The 24,168-nt window shown below is 39.0% G+C and overlaps 2 protein-coding genes and 1 long non-coding RNA gene across 13 annotated transcripts in view; 2 read left to right on the top strand and 1 right to left on the bottom strand.

The window, feature by feature from the left end:
• Positions 1-24,168, top strand: part of LOC309652040 — a 655,586-nt gene that overhangs the window by 541,083 nt on the left and 90,335 nt on the right. The gene's annotated exons all lie outside the window — the stretch shown is intronic.
• Positions 1-24,168, bottom strand: part of IGSF1 (immunoglobulin superfamily member 1) — a 456,826-nt gene that overhangs the window by 175,789 nt on the left and 256,869 nt on the right. The window lies entirely within an intron of this gene.
• On the top strand, positions 2,661-11,140 carry LOC309651999 (olfactory receptor 1468-like). The gene has a single exon (XM_082445418.1). It carries the CDS (start codon positions 5,157-5,159, stop codon positions 6,096-6,098), a length of 942 nt encoding a protein of 313 aa, XP_082301544.1. The 5' UTR covers positions 2,661-5,156; the 3' UTR covers positions 6,099-11,140.

Here is a 24,168-nt window from a genome sequence, read left to right on the forward strand (position 1 = left end):
CATTGTAGGCTACATTATTAATTCTGGACCATAAACTAAGAGGATTAGGAAGTCACTGAAAATTATCAACCTGGGGACTGTTTGGAGGGAACAAAAGTAGATGTAGAGACATGGTGATGGCTTAGAATAGGGTGATGGAGAGAAGCAGATACATTTGAGAGATATTTAAGATGGGGAATCTACAGGACTTAAATAATGGGATCTTAAGAAACAAAGTGGAAGGTATCAAAAATGACAAAAATTGATAATGCTATATTTTATTGAGGTAAGGAATAATAGAGGAGGGCCAAAATTGATTTCAGCAGTGTTGTGGGTAGACAATTAATATGGTTTTGAAAATACTGAATTTGAGGTGCTTATGAGATATAGAATTGTATATAACAAACAGTCAGGTGTGTGGTTCTGGGGCTCAGAAGAGAGAGCTAATTAAAGATAAGAAACAGAATCATCAGCATAAAGATGGTAACTGAAGTCATGAAAGTGGATAATTTTATTCTAGGGATAGAGTAGAGTGAGCAAATAAAAACTTCGTGATATCACAACAAACATTTAAAGGTTATGTTGAAGAGCCTTGAAAGGAGATGGAGAAAGAGTGGTCAAAGAGATAGAAGGAAAACCAGGGGATTGCAGGTTCTCAATATCCAACAAAAGAGGGTACATCAAGAAAGAGGACCTACTGTATAGCACAGGGAACTATACTCAATATTTTGTACTAACCTACAAGGGAAAAGAATCTGAAAAATGATATATATGTGTATATATATATATATGCCTGAATCACTGTGCTGTACACCTGAAACTAACACAACATTGTAAATCAACTATACTTCAATTAAAAAATATATATATATATATATAAAGAAAGAGGACCATCATCTGAGGTGAGTGTTGTTGAGTTGCCAAGAAGTGTGGATTTAGCAACATGGGTGTCATTGTGACCTTATCGAGAGCTATTTCAGTAGAGTTGTGTGAGGCAGAAGACAGATTGGAGTGGGTTGAGGTGAAGAAATGGAGACAGAAATGTAGACAATTCAAGAAATTTGTGTTTAATGGTAGGAGTGAGATTGTTTAGTAACTGAGGAGGCTAAGGGATCCTGGGGGCCTTGCCTGTCTCTTTGTTTGAACATAAGAAAGACTATAACATGTTTTAAAGCCAAAAGAAAAATCCAGTAGAGAAGGGCTGATTGAAGATATAAGAAATAAGTTAACTGATAGCATAAGTCTTCTGGGAAAGCAAAAGGAGAAGGAATCCAGAATATAGGTGAAGGGATTGGCCCTTAATAAAAGGAAGGACAGCCTTCCATAGTAATATTAAGAAAGAAGAGGGTAGTGAAATGTCCATAATCTCTCGGTTTGGAGGTAGAGTTGAACAGGAAGTGAGGTCCTTTGCTGGGATTCAGGGTAGGGAGAAAGATAGGAGTGAAGTTTCAGAAGATAAGTTTTAGTCAAGTTCTCAGAATGCTTTTTTTTTCTAGAGCTGATTAATGATTAATAAGGGATATTTTAATGCAGTGATTAAGAAAATGGGATCAAGAGTGAGAGTTTCTGGTAAGAACCTTGGCTCTACCATCAAGTAGTTGTATGACCTTGGGCAAATCATTTAACTTTTTTATTTTCAGTTTCCTCATCTGTGAAAAGGGGATGATATTTTTACCCACCTCATGCTTTTATTGTGAAAACAAATCAACTGAGTTAATATACATGAAGGGCTGAGAATAGTGCCTGATAAATAATAAGCACTCTGCAGTGTTGCTTTCATTATTAAAGCTCACCAAATATCACCTGAGTCAGTATGTTATCAGATTACGTGGAGATACAAAAGATAATTATTAGGTAGAAAGGAAGGTGAAGTTCTTCAAAAGTTGATATTTTAGTTTTCTAACTAGAGTAAAAATACAACAGGGACATAAGGCTTACTTTCTATTCATATATATATATAAAAATCCCAAGAAATCAGTGAGTATCAACATATCCCAGCAGAGAGGACTTCATCCGTAGAGGATGGAATTGAGAGTGCTTTCTAATGAGTAGCCTAGAGAATTGTGTCCTGAGCCCTAGGGTGATCTTTTTCTTAATACAGCAGCAGGGACAACACCACCAGTTGAGGCTTTCAGTTTTATTTCAGCCCTCTCCTCTGTCTTTTTCTGTATTTAGAAAGAGAAAAGGTTCACATCTGTGGCTGGGAAAATCACCATTTTTTTTTTTTTTTTTTTTTAGTTTATAGTTTTTTTTTTTTTTTCCATTCAATGAAGGTGACCTGGGAGGAGCCAGTATCCTAGTTCCCAGAATTTTTTTTTAATTTTTTTAAATTTTTTAAACATCTTTATTGAAGTATAATTGCTTCACAATGGCGTGTTAGTCCTAGTGGCAAGATGGGAATAAAGGCACAGACCTACTAGAGAATGGACTTGAGGATATGGGGAGGGGGAGGGGTGAGATGTGACAGGGTGAGAGAGTGGCATGGACATATATACACTACCAAATGTAAAATAGATAGCTAGTGGGAAGCAGCCGCATAGCACAGGGAGATCAGCTCTGTGCTTTGTGACCACCTAGAGGGATGGGATAGGGAGGGTGGAAGGGAGGGAGATGCAAGAGGGAAGAGATATGGGAACATATGTATATGTATAGCTGATTCACTTTGTTATAAAGCAGAAAATCACCATTTTTTGAGTGGAGGAAGTGGAACTGTTTTTTTCTGGAAAAGCTTTGGAAATAGCCACAAAACATCTAGGTAAGTTCCAAAGGAGGGGGATCCCCAACCCAAATACACAAATGTTTGTTCCCCAAGTTCACTACAAGAGTATTGTGCCTTGATTCAAGTCACAAATTAGTGACTTGAATATACAAGGGTTGAAAACCTGAAGATACTTATGTATTTGGTTGTAAAAGATGGTGCCACCTAGGAGATAGTAGATGAGAACATGCAGTTAAATGGAACTGACTGATATGGTGTTTGAAGGTGAAATCAGAAACGTGGACTGTCAAATTTTGCTAATACAGTCTGCATTAGTGAAAAGCCTATATTACATGTACATAATAATATGCCACTTTATTATTTTCAGTACATTCTGTACATATGAAATGGCTAAATGTTGCCTAGCAGAGGTCCCACCAGAACTGATCCTGCCTGATTTATAATCAGCACATTTATTTGTTAGTATGCAAATAAGAACTGCTATAGCATTTGGGGAAAATTGTGTTGTTAAGTAAGTGCAACATTTCTCCTGCAATTTTGCTCCAACTGTTAATTAGTTCTGCTAACCTCTTTTTGCAGATTGTATGAAGTTAAACAGCAAACCAGCAGAAGTATGTGAATTTATACAATGGCAATGCAGTTGTGTTACACTGGGCAGGTTGTATGAAGACATACAGATTTTTTTTTAAGAATTAACTTTTTTATAGGTTTTATTTATTTATTTATTTATTTATTTATTTACGGCTGCGTTGGGTCTTTGTTGCTGTGCGCAGGCTTTCTCTAGTTGTGGCTAGCGGGGACTACTTTTCGTTGTGGTTCGCGGGCTTCTCATTGTGATGGCTTCTCCTGCCATGGAGCACCAGCTCTGGGAGCATGGGCTTCAGTAGTTGTAGCACGCGGGCTCAGTAGTTGTGGTGCACGGGCTTAGTTGCCCCTTGGCCTGTGGGATCTTCCCGGACCAGGGCTCTAACCCATGTCCCCTGCATTGGCAGGTGTATTCTTAACCACTGCGCCACCAGGGAAGACCAAGACATACAGATTTTTGAGTAAGTAGCAAGTGTGTAAAATGGATCTCACAGCAGCATAGATAAGGTACAAACTGGAATAAGCAAAGACTAAGCTTCCCATTTGTTAGCCCATTTGCTCTCATTTGGACTTATACAGATATGGCAAAAACTCTTTGGCATCAAGATTCAAAGTCAAGCTCCACCACCTGCTAGCTTTGTGACTTTGGCTGAGCAAGCTCTTATGTGCCTAGAACATAGGTGATGCTCTTCACAAACATGAAGCTGTAAGCAATATAGTAGCAATAGAGCATAGTTGTTAAGTAACAGTGTTCTGAAGTCAGACTAACTGAGCTCAGAATCCTCACTCCACTACACTAGCTATGCATCACTCTTATCAAATTATTTAACTTCTTTAATTCTTGATTTATTCATCTGTAAATGGAACATATTCTTAGTAGACCCACTCAGCTCACAGAGTTGTGGTGAATATTTAATAAAATAATCAATGTAAAGCGCTTAGCACTTGCATGCAACTGCAACATAATAAGTCCTCAATAAACACTCGCTGTTAAAAGTGTTATCCCAAAACTTTCTTCATTGTGGCTTATGCCCAATCAGCTCCACTATAAATAGTCTTGTTAAGGACACTTACCTTTGCATTGCTTAATTCAGTGGACACCCCTGCATGACTTCAGCAGCATTTATGGCAAATAACTAATTTTTCCTTGTTGAGAAGTAAAAACTGGGAAGTTTTCAGAAAGATCTGAGGAAGAGCTAATTACTTAAAGGATAAAATTTTGGATCAGGTGCTGGAAGTAGAGTGTGGCATCTCTCTCTCTGGAACACTAAAACATCATCAGCTAAACCATCGCATGCATATTGAATATTTAACTGCCTAAAGACAGAGGCTCAGCTAGATGTTCTCTGAAGGTTTCTTTTTACCTTTAAAGTCTGTGATTTTTCCAAAGTAGTGAATGATATCAGCTACTATTTGTTCAGCAATAGCTAAAATACAGATATGGGCATTTTACATATGTCCTTGCAATCCTCACAAAAATCCTATAACGTGGGTATTCTCCACATTTTAAAATTGATGAAATAAGCTTAGAAAAGCACAGATAACAGTCATGAAGATACTGAATGGTAAATTCAAAATATTTCTTTTTTAATTTATTCACTCATTCTTGTATAAGTACAACCAATATTTATGAACACCTACTATGTGCTGGGCACTGTCTTTAACACTGGTGTATAGCATTGAACATAGTAGATAAAATCAACGCCCTTGTGGAGCTTGTATTTTGGTAAGCAGAAAATAAGACACAAGACTATCTGGTTCCAAGGCTTGATTCACTTCTATAATATGGTACAATGTCCTCTGACTGGACTTTGTGTCATGTTACCATTTTACAGTGAAGTCGAATTTTTCCCGTTTTAGACACAGCAAAATCATGCACCAAGGAAACCAAACTATCTCCAAATTTTTCCTCCTGGGACTCACAGTGGTGTCTGAACAGCAGCAGCACATCTTTACGCTGTTTCTGTGCATGTGTCTGGTTACCATAGTGGGAAACTTACTTATCATCCTGGCTATTATCAATGATGCTCACCTCCACAGCCCCATGTACTTCTTCCTTGCCAATCTATCCTTCACTGACATCTGCTTCACAACCACTACAATCCCCAAAATGTTGGCAGACATCCAAAGCCAGAGCCTAATCATCTCTTTTGCAGGGCGCCTTACACAAATGTACTTTTTTATGTTGCTGGTGGACCTGGACAATTTCCTCTTGGCAGCCATGGCATATGACCTGAACATTGCCATCTGTCACCCATTACACTATGCTGCATTACTGAGTCCCAAGGGTTGTGTCCTGCCGGTAGTGACTCCATGGGTTGTCTCTAATCTTGTTTCAGTACTGCATCTCAGTCTGCTGGGCCTCTTGAATTTCTGTGATCAGAGAGAAATCCCACACTTCTTCTGTGACCTGGAAACCATTTTAAGGCTTGCTTGTTTAGACACCCAGATCAATGATTTGACAATCCTAGTCACTGGGGGATCAGTTATCTTCATCCCATTCACCTTCATTTTTGTCTCCTATTCCCTTATTGGTTGCACTGTACTTAGGATTCCTTCAGCTAAGGGGAAGTGGAAAACATTCTCCACTTGTGGCTCCCATTTCCTAGCTGTGGCCCTCTTCTATGGATCCATTGTTGGGGTCTACTTTCCTCCGTCTTCTGCCTACTCAGCAGAAAGGGATAAGGTGGCTGCCAGCATGTATACGGTTGTAACTCCCACGATGAACCCCTTCATCTACAGTCTAAGGAACAAGGACATGAAAGGAGCACTGAGGAGACTACTCATCAGGAAAATCTATTGCTGGAGATGGTGATCCCTGCCATAAGAAACACCTGTATCAACTTCTTAGACTTAGATGAGCACACAGAGGACCCAAAGCCTCAGGCTACTGTGCCACCATGGTAGTTTCTTTCCCATCCATTTCCTGCCCCCAATACAGGTCCAAGACTCTAGATCGGACTCATCTCTCCATAAAAAATAATACCAAAATAAAACAAAACAAAAATGCTCCTTTACTCCACAGTCCTTCACAATTTACAAACAGAGTTTTACCTGAATAAGCTTATGGCTTTGTAGTCAGTACTTACTAATTGGTCTCTAATTTTTGGTTGGTGCCTCCTTTCCCCCTCTACAAAACCCTACATGCTAGATCATTGATAGGAAGGAAGGGAGGAAAAGAGGAAGGAAGGAAGAAAACATTGATGACAACAGTTCAAAATATCTTACAGATAATACCATTTTGAAATTCACAACTTCCAAACAATGACTTGATTCACACTAATATTTTGGGGTGAATACTGTATCATTCTCATGTACTAGGCAAGAAAAAAGATGCACTAATAGAAGATAAACAAACTAAGGCAAAAACAATCATGTCATTTGTCCTGCTCTGAGCCCTACAGAGGCTCCCCAGCAAAGCTTAAGTTCTTCAGCATCTAAGATCCTCTACCACCTGCACTCACCTACATTTCCAGAAGTAAGAATCATCATTCCCCACCTGCTCACCATCTTTTGAACACCCTACATCCCAGGTACACTGGACACTTTGTCATTCTTTGGGCAGTGTATGGATTTGCATGACTCTTGTCTTTGTACATGTTACACCCTCTCCTTGGAATATCTGTTCCATTCTCTCTTCCTACAGACATTTGACACTTTTTAAAGGCTCCATCTCAGGTCTTACATTCTCTGTGAATTATTTCATAATTCCTCCACCTTTCTAGGTAAAATTATTCCCTTCTCTCCTCTAGGATCCTGTAGCACTTTATTTTGCTATTGTATCACTTATCACAATTAATTATAATTATAAGGATATTTGTCAGTGTTATCCAAGATGATCTGAGCTCTTTACAGTGTACAGGAACTATGTTTTATTAGTCTCTGTAGCTCTAGCCTAGTATAATGCCTGAAACAGGGTAGGTATTCAGTAAACCAAATTGAATAAAACAATTGTCATCTCTCAAAACAGAAAATTTATTTTTAGTATCTTCTGCTGACTTGTTGAGTAATACTAGATGACTCAATTAATCTCTCTGAGCTTAGTGTCCCATTGATACAATTCATGAAACAGTATACTAACTTTTGCCTCCTAGCTACCCCCATTGATGATATAGAGGTTAAACATGTTAGAGGTTAAAACTTTCTGAGACAGAAGGCTGTTAAAGTGCCACACTGGGTAGGTGCCAGGAGTCCAAAATAAATCAAGAAAAACATAAAGAAAATCAGGTATTCAACATACACAAGAATATGAGGATTTGAGGTGTGGTTATGAAACTTAAGACATGATACCTGGGATCTTTTATTCTGTATCTGTGTAATATCTTAACCTTTGATCATGGAGGAAACTTCAAACTTTTCATGCATCTGATACTGCTAAAACATATCCCAGTTATACTGTCTGGTTGAATGAACCTAGCTCTTTGTTCCGCCTTCAGGGTTGGGTTTGTGGCTTTGTTGTGACACCACAATAGTCCAGTCAGTGCACTCAAAGTGTAGTTTGCCCACCTATGCTAATCACAAAACTATTTGTTACTGGTCAGCAGAGGGATTGAGGTGAGATAAGTTTAGAAACTGAGACAAACATTTAGAAATATAGAGCAATTTCACATTGCTATGAAGTTTTTGTTTTATTTTACAAAAGTATCAGTTTACAAAAATTTGGAAATTAAAAAGTCTAGAAGCACTAGATTCTTCTCTGTCTTCTCCTCCTCCTTTTACTTCTTTTTCTTCTTCTCCTTCTTCTCCTCCCCTTCCTCCTTTCCCTCCCCAATTTCTCCTTCTCCTTTATCATGTTCAACATAAAATCTTAAGCAGGACTCTGTATGATGAATACCTTTTTAACCAATACTATCAGGGACTGATATTGGATATTTAATTTAAAGCATCAATTAAAGCATTTCTAAAGTATACAAACAGCTCATACAGCTTAATAAAAAAGAAACAAACAACTCAATCAAAAAATGGGCAGAAGACCTAAATAGACATTTCTCCAGAAAAGACATACAGATGGCCAACAGGCACATGAAAAGATGCTCAACATCACTAATTATTAGAGAAATGCAAATAAAACCTACAACGAGGTACCACCTCACACCAATCAGAATGGCCATCATTAAAAAGTCTACAAATAATAAATGCTGGAGAGGGTGTGGAGAAAAGGGAACCCTCCTACACTGTTGGTGGGAATGTAAACTGGTGCAGCCACTATGGGGAACAGTATGGAGGTTCCTTAAAAAAGTAAAAATAGAACTACCATATGTTCCTACAATTCTACTCCTGGGCATATATGTGGAAAAAATGAAAACTCTAATTTGAAAAGATACATGCACCTCAATGTTCATAACAGCACTATTTACAATAGCTAATACATGGATGCAACCTAAATGTCCATCAACAGATGAATGGATAAAGAGGATGTGGTATATATATATATCAATGGAATACTACTCAGCCGTAAAAAAGGTTGAAATAATGCCATTTGCAGCAATATGAGTGTACCTAGAGATTATCATACTAAGTGAAGTGAGTCAGACAGAGAAAGACAAATATCATGTGATATCACTTATATGTGGAATCTAAACTATGACACAAATGAACTTATCTACAAAACAGAAACAGACTCGCAGACGTAGAGAACAGACTAGTGGTTAGCAAAGAGGAAAGGGGGGGGAACTCAATTGGGAATATGAGATTAACAGAGACACACATCTATATTTAAAATAGACAAACAGGGCTTCCCTGGTGGTGCAGTGGTTGAGAGTCTGCCTGCCAATGTGGGGGACACGGGTTCGAGCCCTGGTCTGGGAGGATCCCACATGCCGCGGAGCAACTGGGCCCGTGTGCCACAATTGCTGAGCCTGCGTGTCTGGAGCCTGTGCTCCACAGCAAGAGAGGCCGCAATGGTGAGAGGCCCGCGCACCGCGATGAGGAGTGGCCCCCGCTTGCCACAACTAGAGAAAGCCCCTGCACAGAAACGAAGACCCAACATAGCCATAAATAAATAAAGATAAATAATAAATGGCCATATCTTAAAACAAAATTACCTTTATAAAAAATAAATAAATAGAATAAAATAAAATAAAATAAAATAGACAAACAACAAGAACCTACTGTATAGCACAGGGAACTATATTCAATATCTTGCAATAACTTATAATGGAAAAGAATCTGAAAAAGAATATATATATGTGAAACAATCACTTTGCTGTACACCTGAAACATTGAAACTATACTTCAATTAAATAAATAATTGAAATTTTTTTAAATTAAAAATACATCAATTAAAGCAAAGAGTCATTAAGAACACACAGCTCCTTAACACTTCATTTTTCAGAATACTCTATTTTGACTTATTCCATGCAAAGATATATTCCTTAACTAATCTTTTGATGTAGGGAACAAGACCCTTTCTTTGATTATGGATTGACTGATTGTGTTCTGAATAATCACTTTTGAATGAACCTCACATTTTTAAAAAAATCATATATTGTTTTATTGTTGATAATAAAACTGGGCCTACTCATGTTGTAAAATTTAGCAAATACAGTAAACTATATAAAAGATAAAATAAAAAAATCACCACAATCCCACTTTCCACAGATAGACATTGTGATATTTTGGTGTATTTTTTTCTATGAAAACATATGAGATATATAAAGAATATATATAAAGATATAAATGTAATACAGAAGTTAAACTAGAAATGTAACAGGTGAGGTCTTAGATGTACTTTTGGCATAGATGTATTCCTTTTGATATCAGTGTTGCTAAGCCCTATGCCTTCAAGTCTTTGCACCCCTGTTTAGCTTTGCAACATGCCCTCACCCCACCCCCAGCACTTCCAGCTTCCCTATCCTGCTCTACTTTTGTTTTCTTCAACACTTGCCACCTTTAATCTATTAAAAACTTTTCTTATTTATTATGTTTATTGTTTTTTGTGTGTCTTTTCCTCACCCCTTCAATGTAAGCTCCAAGAAGGCAGAATCTTGTTTGTCAGTTTTGTTCAATGATGTATCCCAAATGCCTAAAGCAATGCCAAGCGCAAAGTAGGTGCTAAATAACTCATTGTGAAAGAATGACTTAAGATTATATGAGTCTTGGGAGGGAGTAGTCAAGATTGCGGAATAGGAGGACGTGAAATTCACCTCACCTCACAAGTATATCAAGAATACATCTACAAATGGAATGATTTTCACAGAACACCTGCTGAACACTAGTGGAAGACCTCGGACACCTAAAAGGACAAGAAAAATCCCCACGTAACTGCATAGGATGAAAGGAAGAAAAAAAGAAAAGAGGAAACAGGAAGGGACCAGCACCCCTGGCAGGGAGCTGAAGGTGAAGAGAGGTTCCTGCACTCAGAAAAGCCCCGCTCACAGTGGGGAAATCAGCTGGGACAGAAAGAGACCTTCGGGGAATCGGACGGGAATGCAGTAACCAGTCTGTGGAAGGCAGGACAAAATAAGAACTGTGCTCATGGTCCGTGCCGCAGCCCTGCACACCCCAGCATGAGTCATGTGTCCCCTGGTAGAGTGGGGGCCTGGGAGCTGGAAAGCGGGGTATGGAGAGTGGACCCAGGGAAGGGACAGCTGTTGGCTGTGAAGAGACAGCCTGAAGGGATGGAGTAAGGAGCCCCACAACTGGGAAAGTTGCAGAAGAAGCCTGGGCCACCATAGAAGCAAGGTGCCACTGTTGAGTGACACACAAGGGGCGGGGTCAGCATTGCAGCCCTTTCCCCCCTCACTGGCCCCTGCCTCCGTGGGCACTGGGGGGACACCCATCTGAACAGGCTCGCCCCCTCCTCAAGCCAAGGCCTCCTCCATCTGTGCGAGCTTCAAGACCCTGAGCGCTGACACTGCCAAAGCCTCCATTGGCTGCACAGGCCCCGGTGGGCCCACGCATGCCGCTCATGCCAAAGCCTCCTTGGGAAAAAGCCCTGGGTGCCCCAGCCTGAGACAGGAATCTGCCAGTGGTGGCAGGGGCTGAGCGCTAAAGTGTGGGGTTAGGAGAGTGGATCTGGGAGAGGACCGCTATTGGCTGCTTGGAGAAAACCTAAGGGGATGGGAGTGAGGGGCTCTGGGGACAGGAGTGAGGAGCTCCATGGCCGGGAATGCTCCTAGAGGAAGCATGGTCTGCCTTGGAAACGAGGCACCATTGTTGAGTGGTGTGCAAGGGGCAGAGCCTACATCCCGGACTCTCTCCCCACACGCCAGCCCCTGCCTCTGTGGGCACTGGGAGGGACTCCCACCAGAGCAAGCACACCGTAGGCTGTTGCAACTTCCTTCCAGTCTCTGCCGCCACAGGCACTTTGCACATGCCCTATTTGTGGCCGCCTTATCCTTCCCCAGCCTAAGCAAGTTAAGTGTGCCCCAATCAGTTACAGCTTTTGGCCCCTCTCGCCTGGGCAGGGAACAGATGCCTGAGGGTGGCCCACATGCAGAGGTGGGGCCAAAAGCACAGCTGAGCTCCAGGGGCTGTGCGACTAAGGAAGAGGAACAGAAATCTCTTCCTTGCACCTGCACAAACTGTGGATTAAATCCCTGCAATGGGCGTGGTAAACCCTGCATCTGTAATCTATCTGAAAAAGAATTCAAAGTAATGACAGTAAAGATGAATGAAGATCTCAGAAATAGAAGGGAGGCACTGACTGAGAAGATACAAGAAATGTTTAACAAGGACATAGAAGAACTACAGAACAAACAAACAGTGATGAACAACACAATAACTGAAATGAGGGACTTCTCTGGCTGTCTAGTGGTTAGGACTTTGCCTTCCAATGCAGGGGATGTGGGTTCAATCCCTGGTCAGAGAGCTAAGATCTCACATGCCTTGCGGCCATAAAAACAAAACATAAAACAAAAGCAATATTGTAAAGAATTCAATGAAAACTGTAAAAATGAGGGGAGGACCTTCAAGATGGAAGAGGAATAAGACGTGGAGATCACCTTCCTCCCCACAAATACATCACAAATACATCTACATGTGGAACAACTCCTACAGAACACCTACTGAACGCTGGCAGGAGATCTCACACTTCCCAAAAGGCAAGAAACTCCCCACATACCTGGGTAGGGCAAAAGAAAAAAGAAAAAACAGAGACAAAGGAATAGGGATAGGACCTGCACCAGTGGGAGGGAGCTGTGAAGGAAGAAAAGTTTCCACACACTAGGAAGCCCCTTCACTGGCAGAGACAGGGGTGGGCCGGTGGGGGCGAAGCTTTGGAGCCACGGAGGAAAGCACAGCAATAGGGGTGCAGAGGGCAAAGCAGAGAGATTCCTGCACAGAGGATCGGTGCCAACCAGCACTCACCAGCCTGAGAGGCTTGTCTGCTCACCCACCGGGACGGGTGGGGGCTGGAAGCTGAGGCTCGGGCTTCTGAGGTCGGATCCCAGGGAGAGGACTGGGGTTGGCTGCGTGAACACAGCCTGAAGGGGGCTAGTGTGCCACAGCTAGCCGAGAGAGAGTCCGGGAAAAACTCTGGGTCTGCCTAAGAGACAAGAGACGATTGTTTTGGGTTGTGCGAGGAGAGGGGATTCAGAGCACCACCTAAACGAGCTCCAGAGACAGGCGCAAGCCACTGCTATCAGCATGGACACCAGAGACAGGCATGAAACAATAAAGCTGCTGCTGAAGCCAACAAGAAGCCTGTGTGCAAGCACAGGTCACTATCCACACCTCCCCACCTGGGAGCCTGTGCAGCCCGACAATGCCAGGGTCCCGTGAACCAGGGACAACTTCCCTGGGAGAACACACGGCATGCCTCAGGCTGTTGCAACAGCACGCTGGCCTCTACCGCTGCAGGCTCGACCTGCATTCCATACCCTTACCTCCCCCTGGCCTGAGTGAGCCAGAGCCCCCTAATCAGCTGCTGCTTTAACCCTGTCCTATCTGGGCAGGGAACAGACGCCCTCAGGCAACCCACATGCAGAGCTGGGGCCAAATCCAAAGCTGAACCCAAGGAGTTGTGCAAACAAAGAGAAATGGATGTTGCTCCCTGCAGCCTCAGGAGCAGTGATTAAATCTCCACAATCAACTTGATGTACCCTGTATCTGTGGAATACCTGAATAGACAATGAATTACCCCAAAATTGAGGCAGTGAACTTTGGGAGCAATGATATATATATTTTTTTACTTTTCCTCGTTTTGTGAGAGTGTATGTGCATGCTTCTTTGTGTGATTTTGTCCGTATAGCTTTGCTTTTACCATTTATCCTAAGGTTCTGTCTGTCTGGGTTTTTTTCGTTGTTTTTTTTTAAGTATAGTTTTTAGCGCTTGTTATCATTGGTGGATTTGTTTTCTCGTTTGGCTGCTCTCTTCTTTCTTAATAATTCTTTTCTATTTTAATAACTTTATTTTATTTTATTTTATTTTTCTTTCTTTCTTTTTTTCTCCCTTTTCTTCTGAGCCATGTGGCTGACAGGATATTGGTGCTCTGGCCAGGTGTCAGGCCTGTGCCTCTGAGGTGGGAGAGACGAGGTCAGGACATTGGTCCACCAGAGACGTCCCGACTCCATGTAATATCAAACGGCGAGAGCTCTCCCAGAGATCTCCATCTCAACGCTAAGACCCAGCTCCACTCAACAACCAGCAAGCTACAGTGGTGGACACCCTATGCCAAACAACTAGGAAGAGAGAGACACAACCACACCCATTAGCAGAGAGGCTGCATAAAATCATAACAAGGTCACAGATACCCCCAAAACACACAACCAGAAGCGGTCAGGTCAAGAGAAACACAAGATCCAGCCTCATCCTCCAGAAGACAGGCACTAGTTCCCTCCAACAGAAAGCCTACACAACACACTGAACCAGCCTTACCGACTGGGGGCAGACACCAAATACAACGGGAACTACGAAACTGTAGCCTGTGAAAAGGAGACCCAAAACACAGTAAGTTAAGCAAAATGAGAAGACAGAGAAACACACAGCAAAAGAAGGAGCAAGGTAAAAAGCCACCAGACCAAACAAATGAACAGGAAATAGGCAGTCTACCTGAAAAAGAATTCACAGTAATGATAGGAAAGATGAACCAAAATCTTGGAAATAGAATGGAGAAAATACAAGAAACGTGCAAAAAGGACCTAGAAGAACTAAAGAGCAAACAAACAATGATGAACAACACAATAAATGAAATTAAAGATTCTCTAGAACGAATCAATAGCAGAATAACTGAGGCAGAAGAACGGATAAGTGACCTGGAAGATAAAATAGTGGAAATAACTACTGCAGAGCAGAATAAAGAAAAAAGAATGAAAAGAATTGAGGACAGTCTCATAGACCTCTGGGACAACATTAAACGCACCAACATTGAAATTATAGGGGTCCCAGAAGAAGAAGAGAAAAAAAAAAGGGACTGAGAAAATATTTCAAGAGATTATAGGTGAAAACTTCCCTAATATGGGAAAAGAAACAGTCAATCAAGTACAGGAAGCACAGAGAGTCCCATACAGGATAAATCAAAGGAGAAACACGCCAAGACACATATTAATCAAACTCAGAAATTAAATACAAATAAAAAATATTAAAAGCAGCGAGGGAAAAACAACAAATAACATACAAGGGAATCCTCATAAGGTTAACAGCTGATCTTTCAGCAGAAGCTCTACAATACAAAAGGGAGTGGCAGGACATACTTAAAGTGATGAAACGGAAAAATGTACAACCAAGATTACTTTACCCAGCAAGGATCTCATTCAGATTCGAAGGAGAAATTAAAAACTTTACAGACAAGCAAAAGCTAAGAGAATTCAGCAACACCAAACCAGCTTTACAACAAATGCTAAAGGAACTTCTCTAGGCAGGAAACACAAGAGAAGGAAAAGACCTACAATAACAAACCCAAAACAATTAAGAAAATGGTAATAGGACATTACATATCGATAACTACCTTAAATGTAAATGGATTAAATGCTCCAACCAAAAGACATAGACAGGCTGAATGGATACAAAAACAAGACCCGTATATATGCTGTATACAAGAAACCCACTTCAGACCTAGGGACACATACAGACTGAAAGTGAGGGGATGGAAAAAGATATTCCATGTAAATGGAAATCAAAAGAAAGCTGGAGGAGCAATTCTCATATCAGACAATATAGATTTTAAAACAAAGACTATAATAAGAGACAAAGAAGGACACTACATAATGATCAAGGGATCAAACTAAGAAGAAGATATAACAATTGTAAATATTTATGCACCCAACATAGGAACACCTCAATACATAAGGCAAATGCTAACAGCCATAAAAGGGGAAATCAGCAGTAACACAATGATAGCAGGGGAGTTTAACACCCCACTTTCAACAGTGGACAGATCAACCAGGATGAAAATAAAAAAGGAAACACAAGCTTTAAATGATACATTAAACAAGATGGACTTAACTGGTATTTATAGGACATTCCATCCAAAAACAACAGGATACACTTTCTTTTCAAGTGCTCATGGAACATTCTCCAGGATAGATCATATCTTGGGTAACAAATCAAGCCATGGTAAATTTAAGAAAATTGAAATCGTATCAAGTATCTTTTCCAAACACAATGCTATGAGACTAGAAATCAATTATAGGAAAAAATTGTAAAAAATACAAACACAAAGAGGCTAAACAATACACTACTAAATAACCAAGAGACCACTGAAGAAATCAAAGAGGAAATAAAAAAATAGGTAGAAACAAATGACAATGAAAACACGATGACCCAAAACATATGAGATGCAGCAAAATCAGTTCTAAGAGGGAAGTTTAGAGCAATACAATCCTACCTCAAGAAACAAGAAATATCTCAAATAAAGAACCTACCATTACACCTAAAGCCATTAGAGAAAGAAGAACAAAAAACCCCCCTCAAGGTTAGCAGAAGGAAAATAATCATAAAAATCAGATTGGAAATAAATGAAAAAGAAATGAAGGAAACAATAGCAAAGATCAATAAACTAAAAGCTGGTTCTTTGAAAGGATAAACAAAATTGATAAACCATTAGCCAGACTGATCAGGAAAAAGTGAAAAGACTCAAATCAACAGAATTAGAAATGAAAAAGGAGAAGCGACAACTGACACTGCAGAAATACAAACGATCATGAGAGATTACTACAAGCAACTATATGCCAATAAAATGGACAACCTGGAAGAAATGGACAAATTCTTAGAAAAGCACAACCTTCTGAGACGGAACCAGGAAGAAATAGACAGTATAAACAACCCAATCACAAGCACTGAAATTGAAACTGTGATTAAAAATCTTCCAAAAGGCAAAACCCGAGGACCAGATGGCTTCACAGGCGAATTCTATCAAATATTTAGACAAGAGCTAATATCAATCCTTCTCAAAATCTTCCAAAATATAGCAGAGGGAGGAACACTCCCAAACTCATTCTACAAAGCCAATATCACCCTGATGCCAATCTGGAAAAAGATGTCACAAAGAAAGAAAACTACAGGCCAATATCACTGAGGAACATATATGCAAAAATCCTAAACAAAATACTAGCCAACAGAATCCAACAGCACATTAAAAGAATCATACACAATTATAAAGTGAGGTTTATCCCCAGAATGCAAGGAGTCTTCAAGATATGCAAATCAATCAATGTGATAAACCATATTACCAAAGGAAGGATAAAAATCATATGATCATCTAAATAGAAGCAGAAAAAGCTTTTGACAAATTCAACACCTATTTATGATAAAAACTCTACAGAAAGTAGGCATAGAGAGAACTTACCTCAACAAAATAAAGGCCATATATGACAAACCCACAGCCAACATTGTTCTCAATGGGGAAAAACTGAAACCATTTCCACTAAGATCAGGAACCAGACAAGGTTGCCCACTCTCGCCACTATTACTCAACATAGTTTTGGAAGTTTTAGCCACGCAAATCAGAGAAGAAAAAGAAATAAAAGGAATCCAAATTTGAAAAGAAGAAGTAAAACAGTCACTGTTTGCAGATGACATGATACTATACATAGAGAATCTTGAAACTGCCACCAGAAAACTACTAGAGCTAATCAATGAATTTGGTAAAGTAGCAGGATACAAAATTAATGCACAGAAATCTCTGGCATTCCTATACACTAATGATGAAAAATCTGTACGAGAAATTAAGGAAACACACCCATTTACCATTGCAACAAAAAGAATAAAAAACCTAGGAATAAACCTACCTAAGGAGAAAAAAGACCTGTATGCAGAAAACTATAAGATACTGATGAAAGAAATGAAAGATGATATAAACAGACGGAGAGATACACTATGTTCCTGGACTGGAAGAATCAACATTGTAAAAATGACTATACTACCCAAAGCAATCTACAGATTCGTTGTGATCCCTATCAAACTAAAAATGGCATGTTTCACAGAACTAGAACAAAAAATTTCACAATTTGTATGGAAACACAAAAGACTCAGAATAGCCATAGCAATCTTGAGAAAGAAAAATGGAGCTGGAGAAATCAGGTTCCCTGACTTCAGACTATACTACAAAGCTAGAGTAATCAAGAGACTATGATACTGGCACAAAAACAGAAATATACATCAGTGGAACAGGATAGAAAGCCCAGAGATAAATCCATGCACATATAGTCACCTTATCTTTGAGAAAGGGGGCAAGAAAAAACAATGGAGGAAAGACAACCTCTTCAGTAAGTGGTGCTGGAAAAACTGGATAGTTACATGTAAAAGATTGAAATTTGAACGCTCCCTAACACCATACACAAGAATAAACTCAAAATGGATTAAAGACCTAAATATAAGGCCAGACACTATAAAACTCTTAGAGGAAAACATAGGCAGAACACTCTATGACATAAATCAAAGCAAGATCTTTTTTGACCCACCTCCTAGAGAAATGGAAATAAAACAAAAGTAAGTGGGCCCTAATGAAACTTAAAAGCTTTTGAACAGCAAAAGAAACCATAAACCAGACGAAAAGACAGCCCTCAGAATGGGAGAAAATATTTGCAAATGAAGCAACTGACAAAGGATTAATCTCCAAAATATACAAGCAGCTCATGCAGCTCCATATCAAAAAAACAAACAACCCAATCCAAAAATGGGCAGAAGGTCTAAACGGACATTTCTTCAAAGAAGATATACACATTGCCAACAGACACATGAAAGGATGCTCAACATCACTAATCATTAGAGAAATGCAAATCAAAAGTCCAATGAGGTATCACCTCACACCATGATGATGGTCAGAATGACCATCATCAATGAATCTACAAACCATAAATGCTGGAGAGGCTGTGGAGAAAAGGGAACCCTCTTGCACTGTTAGTGGAAATGTAAATTGATACAGCCACTATGGAGAACACTATAGAGGTTCCTTAAAAAACTAAAAATAGAACTACCGTATGACCCAGCAATCCCACTACTGGGCATATACCCTGAGAAAACCATAATTCAAAGAGTCATGTACCACAGTGTTCATTGCAGCAGTATTTACAACAGCCAGGACATGGAACCAACCTAAGTGTCCATCGACAGATGAATGTAACATACATAGCTAGTGGGAAGCAGCTGCATAGCACAGGGAGATCAGCTCAGCTCTTTGTGACCACCTAGAGGCGTGGGATAGGGAGGGTGGGAGGGCTTTGCAACAGGGAGGAGATATGGGGATATATGTATATGTATAGCTGATTCACTTTGTTATACAGCAGGAACTAACACACCATTGTAAAGGAATTATACTCCAATAAAGATGTTAAAAAAAAAAAAGACTACCTCTGAGTCAAAAACAAAAAACTAAAAATAGAAGTAGCATATGACCCAGCAATCCCACTACTGGGCATATACCATGAGAAAACCATAATTCAAAAAGAGTCATGTACCACAATGTTCATTGCAGCGCTATTTACAATAGCTAGGACATGGAAGCAACCTAAGTGTACATCAACAGATGAATAGATAAAGAAGATGTGGCACATATATACAATGGAATATTACTCATCCATAAAAAGAAATGAAATTGAGTTATTTGTAGAGAGGTGGATGGACTTAGAGTCTGTCGTACAGAGTGAAGTAAGTCAGAATGAGAAATACAAATACCGTATGCTAACACATATGTATGCAATCTAAAAAAAATGGTTCTGAAGAACCTAGGGGCAGGACAGGAATAAAGACACGGATGTAGAGAATGGATTTGAGGACACGGGGAGGGGGAAGGGTAAGCTAGGACGAAATGAGAGAGTGGCATGGACATGTTTACACTACCAAATGTAAAATACTTAGCTAGTGGGAAGCATCCACATAGCACAGGGAGATCAGCTCGGTGCTTTGTGACCACCTAGAGGGGTGGGATAGGGAGGGTGGGAGGGAGACGCAAGAGGGAGGAGATATGGGGATATATGTATATGTGTAGCTGATTCCCTTTGTTATAAAGCAGAAACTAACACACCATTGGAAAGCAATTATACTCCAATAAATATGTTAAAAAAAAGAATAGAATACCTAGGAATAAACCTACTTAACGAGGCAAAAGCCCTGTACTCAGAAAATTATAAGATACTGATGAAAGAAATCAAAGACAACACAAAGAAATGTAGAGATATACCATGTTCTTGGATTGGTAGAATCAATACTGAGAAAATGACTATACTCATCAAAGCAATCTATAGAGTCAATGCAATCCCTATCAAATTGCCAATAGCATTTTTCACAGAACTAGAACAAAAATTTTACAATTTGTATGGAAATTCCAAAGACCCCGACTAGCCAAATAGTCTTGAGAAAGAAAAACAGAGCCAGAGGAATCAGGCTACCTGACTTCAGACTATACTAGAAGTTGCAGTAATCAAGACATTATTGTACTGGCACAGACACAGAAATATAGATAGATGGAATAGGATAGAAAGCCTGGAGATAAACCCATGTACCTATCATCACCTAATCTATGACAAAGAGGTAAAAATATAAAATGGAGAAAAAACAGTCTCTTCAATAAGTGGTGCTGGGAAAACTGGACAGCTACATGTAAAAGCATGAAATTAGAATACTCCTGAACACCATACAGAAAAATAAACTCAAAATTGATTAATGACCTAAGTGTAAGGCTGAATACTGTAAAACTCTTAGAGGAAAACATAGGCAGGACACTGTCTGTCATAAATCGCAGCAAGATCTTTTTGATCCACCTCCTAGAGTAATGAAAATAAAAACAAAAATAAACTGGACCTAATTAAACTTAAAAGATTTTTGTACAGCAAAGCAAACCATAAACAAGAAGAAAAGACAACACTCAGAATGGGAGAAATTATTTGCAAACAAAGCAACTGTCAAACGATTAATCTCCAAAATATACAAACAGCTCGTGCAGCTCAACAACAACAACAAAACAAACAACCCAATCAAAATATGGGTGGAAGACCTAAATAGACATTTCTCCAAAGAAGACATACAGGTGGCCAACTAACACATGGAAAGATGCTCAACATCACTAATAATTAGAGAAATGCAAATCAAAACTACAATGAGGTATCACCTCACACCAGTTAGAATGGGCATCATCAGAAAATCTACAAACAAAAAATGCTGGAGAGGGTGTGGAGAAAAGGGAAGCCTCTGGCACTTTTGGTGAGAATGTAAATTGGTGCAGATGGAGAACAGTAAGGATGTTCCTTTAAAAACTAAAAATAGAACTACCATATTATCCAGCAATCTGATTCCTGGGCATATATCCAGGAAAACCATAATTCGAAAAGAAACATGCACCCCAATGTTCACTGCAGCACTATTTACAATAACCAGGACATGGAAGCAACCTAAATGTCCATCAACAGAGAAATGAATAAAGAAGATGTAGTACATATATACAATGGAATATTACTCGGCCATAAGAAGGAAGGAAATTGCATCATTTGTAGATATGCAGACGGACCTAGAGACTGTCATACAGAGTGAAGTAAGTCAGAAAGAGAAAAGCAGGTATTGTATATTAACACATATATGTGGAATCTAGAAATATGGTACAGATGATCTTATTTGCAAAGCAGAAGTAGAGACACGGACATAGAGAACAAACATATGGATACCAAGGGGGAAAAGGGGCAGTGCGATGAACTGCGAGATCGGGATTGACTTGTATACACTATTGATACTATGTATAAAATAGATAACTAATGAGAGCCTACTGTATAGCACAGGGAACTCTACTCAATTCTCTGTGGTGACCTAAATGTGAAGGAAAACCAAAAAAGAGGGCATATATGTATACGTATAGCTGATTCAATTTGCTATACAGTAGAAACTAATACATTTTAAAGCAACTATACTCCAATAAAAATTAATTAAAAAAAAAGATTATATGAGTCTTCCACTTTTCATTACTAAAAATTATAAACATATACAATAAGCAAAAATGTATAATATTCTATGCTATGGCTATTTCATGATTTATTTAACCATTCCCCTATTGTAAAACATTTAGGCTGATTATAATTATAATATAATTATAATTTTCCATCAGAATAAATAATGTAATTTTATTTTTTGGAGTTAACATTGATTTATAACATTATATCAGTGTCAAGTGTACATTATATTTCATATTTCTGTATATGCTACAATGTGCTCACCACCAAAATTTAGTATTCAACCATAACCATACAGCTAATCTCCTTTACCCATTTTTCCTTCCCCTCCCCACTCCTCCTCCTCCGGTAACTACTACTCTGTTTTCTGCATCTACAAGTTTGTTTTTTTTGGTTTGATATGTTCATTTGTTTGTTTGTTTGTTTATTAGTTTTCTATAATCCACATATGAGTGAAATTATACAGTATTTGTCTTTCTTAATCTGACTTATTTCACTTAGTATAATACCAGCAAGGTCCATCCATGTTGTTGTAAATGGCAAGAGGTCATCTCTTTGTATGGTTGAGTAGTATTCCATTGTGTATGTATACCACATCTTCTTTATCCATTCATCCACTGATGAGCACTTAGGTTGTTTCCTTATCTTGGAAATTTTAAATAATGCCACAATGAACATAAGGATGCATATATTTTTCAGATTAGTGTTTTCATATTCTTTAGATAAATACCCAGAAGTGGGATAGCTCAGTCAAGTGGTAGTTCTAGTCTTAATTTCTTTTGGAGGAATCTCCATACTGTCTTCCATAGTGGTTGCACCAATTTACATTCTTACCAACAGTGTATGAGGGTTCCCTTTTCTCCACATCCTCACCATCTTTTTTTTGCCACTATTTTATTTATTTATTTATTATACAGCAGTTTCTTATTAGTTATCTATTTTATACCCTCACCATCTTTTTGATAATAGCCATTCTGACAGGTGAACCTTACCCTTCATGCATCATCTTTGACTTCCAGTTTCAGTTTCTTTAAAGTGAAGCGGAACTCAAGGACATTTGGAAAGCAAGCTAAGTGCATTATCCTCCTTGGGTAGCTTTCAGTTTTGTCCACAATCTTTTACATCTAATTCAACAACAATATTTACTGACCTGCCTTTATTTAGTCTTTTCAATGCATGTAACTTAGTTTTCGTAGAAACAAACTTCTTTTGTCTTCATATTGTGTTGGTTAATATAATTGTATTAAATTTAACTAAAATTATACTTACAAAAACAAGTGTAACTAACACAAAGAGATTCTGGAAAAACACAACTGACTTAGTAAGATAACACAGAATTGGTGGGACAGGACCATAACTGTGTGGACATACAGAGAGTAGCTGAGTAGCTACTAGTATTATCAGTGCATGGCCATTGGCCAGAATGTTTTGCACAGAGAAAGGAGGGTGCCTTTAAGGTAGAGAGTCATATCTTAAGGCCAGAAGAGACCAAATCAAATGGTGTTTAGCCTAAGATGCTTTTATACTCTGAGCCAGCAAAGAATGAAATGCCTACTGGAAGTTATGGTGAAGGAGATATATAAATATATATATATATATATATATATATATATATTTTCTTTTTTGCGAGTATATCAGTGGACACAGTATCAAACAGACCTGGCTTTGCCTCTCAGCTCTTCCAATTCTTAACTGTATGATCTTGGGTAACTCACTTCACTTATTTAGTACTCAAGTTTCTTCATGTGAAAAATGAGGTTAATAATACCTATCTCAGTGATTTGTTTCAGGGATTACATAAAATATTGGATATAAAGTACCTGGCACATGATACAAGCTTAGAAAACGTGAATATCCTCTCTTCCTTTCCTCCTTACAATTTTAGACCCTGAGGGCAAAAAAGAACATTAATTCTGTTCCAAGTCATCTGGAAATTTGATGTTAGTTTCTGCTGTATAACAAAGTGAATCAGCTTTCACTGATTCATATATAAATCATATATATATATGTATACATATATATATATATATATGTATACATATATCCCCATATCCCCTCCCTCTTGCACCTCCCTCTCGTACTCCCTATCCCACACCTCTAGTGGTCACAAAGCACCGAGCTGATCTCCCTGTGCTATGCAGCTGCTTCCCACTAGCTATCTATTTTACATTTGGTAGTGTATATATGTCGATGCTACTTTCTCACTTCATCCAAGCTTCCCCTTCTCCCTCCCCATGTCCTCAAGTCCATTCTAAAATAAGGAAAGAAGATAACTTGAAAATAAAAATTGATGTAGAAGAAAGAGTGGTAATGAAGAATCAGAGGAAACATTTAGCTCAAAGTAATTTAATTTTGTATCAAACATGAAGAAAAATAAGAAGTTTCTTAAGCATTTTCTGTGTAGTTCTTACCCAGACTGGTCTTGAACCTTATAGAGGAGATTTTCAAGAAATCTATCACTTCCATTTTTCTTAGGCAATAGATAATGCAGTTTGACAAAAGAATTATCACCATGTAGAAAATTGATATGGCCTGGTCTTGATCCAGAGAATAGTTGGAAGAATGTCACAT

This window comes from Balaenoptera physalus (assembly GCF_965194825.1).
Source record: "Balaenoptera physalus genome assembly, chromosome: X".
Taxonomy (NCBI): Eukaryota; Metazoa; Chordata; class Mammalia; order Artiodactyla; family Balaenopteridae; genus Balaenoptera; species Balaenoptera physalus.